The sequence below is a fragment of the Austrofundulus limnaeus genome, unplaced genomic scaffold, assembly GCF_001266775.1.
Source record: "Austrofundulus limnaeus strain Quisiro unplaced genomic scaffold, Austrofundulus_limnaeus-1.0 Scaffold73, whole genome shotgun sequence".
NCBI lineage: Eukaryota > Metazoa > Chordata > Actinopteri > Cyprinodontiformes > Rivulidae > Austrofundulus > Austrofundulus limnaeus.
In genome coordinates this window covers 1288947-1293081 of record NW_013952475.1, presented here as the reverse complement: position 1 = coordinate 1293081, position 4135 = coordinate 1288947, and the positions used below count along the sequence as shown (strand labels likewise).

The following is a 4135-nucleotide window of genomic DNA, read 5'->3' as shown; positions in this document are numbered from 1 at the left end:
TAGTTTTAGGGTCAGGTAAGTTTCTGTGAGGTTAATTTTAGAGTATATGGTCAGGGTTAGGATATAAAGTCTAAAAAACATGAATGGAAGTCAATGAAAGGTCCCCATGGGGTCGAGAAACAAACGTGTGTGTGTGTGTATGTGAGAGAGTATGGGCAGACGTAGGGTCTACACAGCGCTGTTGTGTTGAGAAATAAAAAAGCCGCTCTGTCTTTTATTTATTTATTGCCACAATGTTATTTTATATACATACTTGTACAACCCGTGGTCGGCCAGTTTTCCTTCATTTCTGCGCTGATCAGCTGGAAGAAGCAATTTTTTTTTCCAACCGCCTGACGTCAAAGGCGCTGCTTCTACCCGGGCCGGAACCAYCAATAAAATGCAAGATTGAGCGTTTCATATGTGGTTGGAACCTGGAGACACACTTCAGCTGAATCTCAGATCAGAACCTCACGATCAGAACCACAGACAGCAGGCGCGCCGCTCAAGAAAAGTGGGGGAATTTCCTCCAATACGTCCCACCACCACGCAAAGCATTGTGGGAGGAGGTTTCTCTTAATTTTTAGTTTAGTTTAAATTGTTTATTAATTTCATTTAAAACCAAAATTTTATACACATTAAAAACAAAAGATATATATATATATACACACAATTTCAGAACCATAACGCAGAACAGTTAGTCACAGGATAAAGCTTTGTGTTATTTTATCGTTCATCTGAGAGGGCGCTGTTGCAATGCCATGTTTTGTCATGGTGTTGGTTATTAACAGCAAGCCCTGTCTGCTGTTCAAGAAAATAATAAACTCTTCAAGGGAATTTCTTTACTGTAATGTCAGATGACGTTCCTTATCAAATGATACTTCTGATATTCAAGATTGTGATAATTGGTAGATAATTAGTTATTAGCAGTCCTGCATTTTTAATTTTAAAAACGCACATCCGCTTATGAATTATAAAAATTAGTAAGACCGCTAAAGCGCAAATGACATATTTAGGTCCGCAATTAGCGGATTTGCGCTTTAGCGGACTGGTGCCCACCACTGATGGCGGCACTATATACTGKGAGACTCTTCACATTCTAGTCTTTTTTTTTTCCCTCTCTGAAGTCTAAATGCTCACTGTCGCCCCCTGCAGGTTTTTTTCCTGGTAGCTGCCAAGGCTGCGACGCCTTCCTTCGCCACAAGATGACGCTGATATCTCCATCCATCTTGAAGAAGTACAGCATCCCYTTCGACAGAGTGAGTAGCAAAGATCCATGACTACATGGCTGAAGCTGACATTAGATTGATCTTTATCAGTATACTCATACGTGAAGGCTTTTGTAATTATTTTAGACAGTACTTGGTATTAAACATTCAGGTTGTCTCAAAGTAGATCAAAACCAATTGATCTCTCTTTGTTGATTTATTTTAACCTCCTTGTAACCACAGTGACGACTGAAGGGAAGGTTGCTGTAGGAGTATGAACTGAACTAGAAATGTGTAGTATTGAGAGAAAAAAAGTAAATTTATCTATTTTCACTTGCTTTTCTCTACTCTGGTGATCCATAAATTGCAGAAGAGGTGGGTTTCTTTTGAATGACTCAGCAATGACGCAACCACAAGTAAAGATCAGCACTTGTGTCTGTCACTGAAATTAATTGCCATCTTTTCACTTTTTTTCAACTTGCAGTGCCTCCACAGTGTAAAATAAATAAATAAATAAATAAATAAATAAAATGGAAAATTGAAGGGGAAAATATAAGGCATAGAGCAGGCATCCAAAGACCCCCTTCACCCGACTTATCCCAACACTCCCCCTCAGGACGTCATTATCACAGTGAGCATGTTGGGGGTTGCACACCTGCAGTATCTTTCTCGAGTCATGTGTAAAAATAAAACTGTCTTCTGTTCTTGCCTGAGCAAAGAGGGATTTGACAGTTTGATATCTGAACCATTGCTGTTAGTTGAGGAAGTTCAGCTTCTCTACCCGATTTTTTTTTCTCCCCTCATGACTGTTTTCTTGTTGGGCTTGATGTGTCTCTTGATTGTAACTTTACACAGAARTTTGAGCTCTACAGACACATTTACAGGGCTAAACTTTTAGAGCAAAACTAACAAAAGTGAGTTTAAGTTCCCGTATTCTTAAAGAACCTCAGCCCAACACTGAGTTTTTAGCAGCAGTCGTATTGGCATGAAGGAAGAAAAATTTTGAGTAAAGTTGTGATGTCTGAGACTTACGTTTGATTACATTATTATATCAGAAAATCATGAATCACAGCTGTATAAAATAATTGGTTGAATAAATTGCCACCTTACACGTTTGAGGCATTTTCAGCACTGACATAAAATAGGATTTTGTGGGAAATGTCAAAAATCAGTCCTGAATTTAACTGTTTTTTGTGTTTTTGTTTCCCTGAACAGATAACTCAGAATGAAGGAGAGTTTATGATCACTTTTCCCTACGGCTACCACGCAGGCTTCAACCATGGCTTCAACTGTGCAGAGTCCACAAACTTTGCCACTCTGCGTTGGGTGGACTACGGCAAGAATGCGACACTGGTGAGCTGAGACACATCAGCAGGGTGCTTTTATTTTATTTTATTTTTATTTTTTATTGCTGCTGCAGGGACGGTGACGGACATAAACTTTTAAAAGTTGCATTTAAAGGACCAGAAAGAATTTCCGGTTTATTAAATCTTTTAAAGTGATCTCAAATATATTTCTTAAAATGATTTAAACTGGTCACAAGAGTTTGTAGAGAATTGTTCTGCTCAATTTTGAAACAGCGAGATGGAAGCATTAAAAAAAAAGACCAAGAAAAATGTGTCAGATATGAAAACTGGGGGAAAAATTCATTATGCTTGTTTTAAGTTGCTGTCTGTATCAACCTTTATGTGGTGCAGAACAGTGATTAGCATTCACCCAAAACCTGGATTGCAGTTTCTCAGAATGTTAATAATTTGATCTAAACCCATTAGCAGAAAGGACATGCTTCAAACAAGGCTTGAAAGATGTAAATGAAAGGCCGTGCCTAAAATTCTTATCATCTTCATCATTACCCATCCTCTTGACAAATGGAGACTTCAAATAAAATGTAATCTGGTGTGTGATTCAGCAGCAACCTTTCAGCCTTTCTGCTTGGGATTTTTTTGCTACTCTTTAAGGGATGAAGCAATAGATTATATGGAAATGTAAAAACAGCRTCTAGCTCTCGGCTGCACACCATCTGTTACAGACACTTAACTGTGCGCTTGCATCCTTGTGCTGACGCAAACTGCCTCTTTCTTTGTGAGCTGTTGAGCATGAAATTGACAGGCCATGGGTAGGTTTGTGAAAGGAAGTCCAACGAAGTCCACTGTCCTCTGGAAGAAACTCCTCCACCTTGTCTCTTTCCTTTACATATCACTTCATTTTCTTCTTCATTTCTTCTCTTGCTTCCTCCCTTTGCCATACGTGTCTTTTTCTTCCTGCTTTCTCTCTACTTGGCTGCATGTCAGATTTATGAGGTGCCATTTTGCAGAAGTACATCTCTCTCCATTCTCGCTTTCTCTGCTTTACCCATGTGGCTACTTGTAATTTAAGAACCAGTAGCCCGGGCTTCAATGCTCAAGGGAGCGTCTTCTGAACAGTTTGAGGAAGAAGAGTGCTCCGATCTGCACAACTAACTTAAGCCTACAAATCGACAGTACAGCATACAGAGTCAGAGGCGTGTGAAGTACAATGCTTGTTTAATAAGCGGCATTTTCTCTGCGAGTTGTTCTTGTTTCATACAAGCTGTTGCACTCTGAGTGATAGYGCAGCATTGTTGTTACACAGAGGGAGAACATTTGGAAAAGAATACTAAGAAACAGTCTAAATACCTTGAAGCATTGGCACATTTTACAGTCTGTGTTGTTTTAACAGCATTTTCTTTTAATATTRTAATGGATATGGCAAAGTTTTATGACGTTTTTAGTTACTTGTAACTTCAGTAAGTTGAAGACKTTATTTTAAAGAATCATTGTTGGGTCAGCAATATTTCCTGCGACACATTTCCTGTCCTGAAACTGCAGCAAGCTGAATGTTATTGCTCTCACAGAATCTAATCTTTTGCCATCCACAAGGAAACTTGGTTGAAGCAATGCTGTAAGTTAATCTTATGATATATATATATA

At 38.8% G+C, this 4135-nt stretch overlaps 1 protein-coding gene across 1 annotated transcript in view; it reads left to right on the top strand.

The window, feature by feature from the left end:
• The window catches only part of kdm4b (lysine (K)-specific demethylase 4B), a gene marked incomplete in the record, with an annotated part of 53355 nt that overhangs the window by 27020 nt on the left and 22200 nt on the right, over positions 1 to 4135 (top strand). The window contains 2 exon segments of the mRNA XM_014010778.1: positions 1135 to 1238; positions 2403 to 2540. Coding sequence (XP_013866232.1) covers positions 1135 to 1238; positions 2403 to 2540 — 242 coding nt within the window.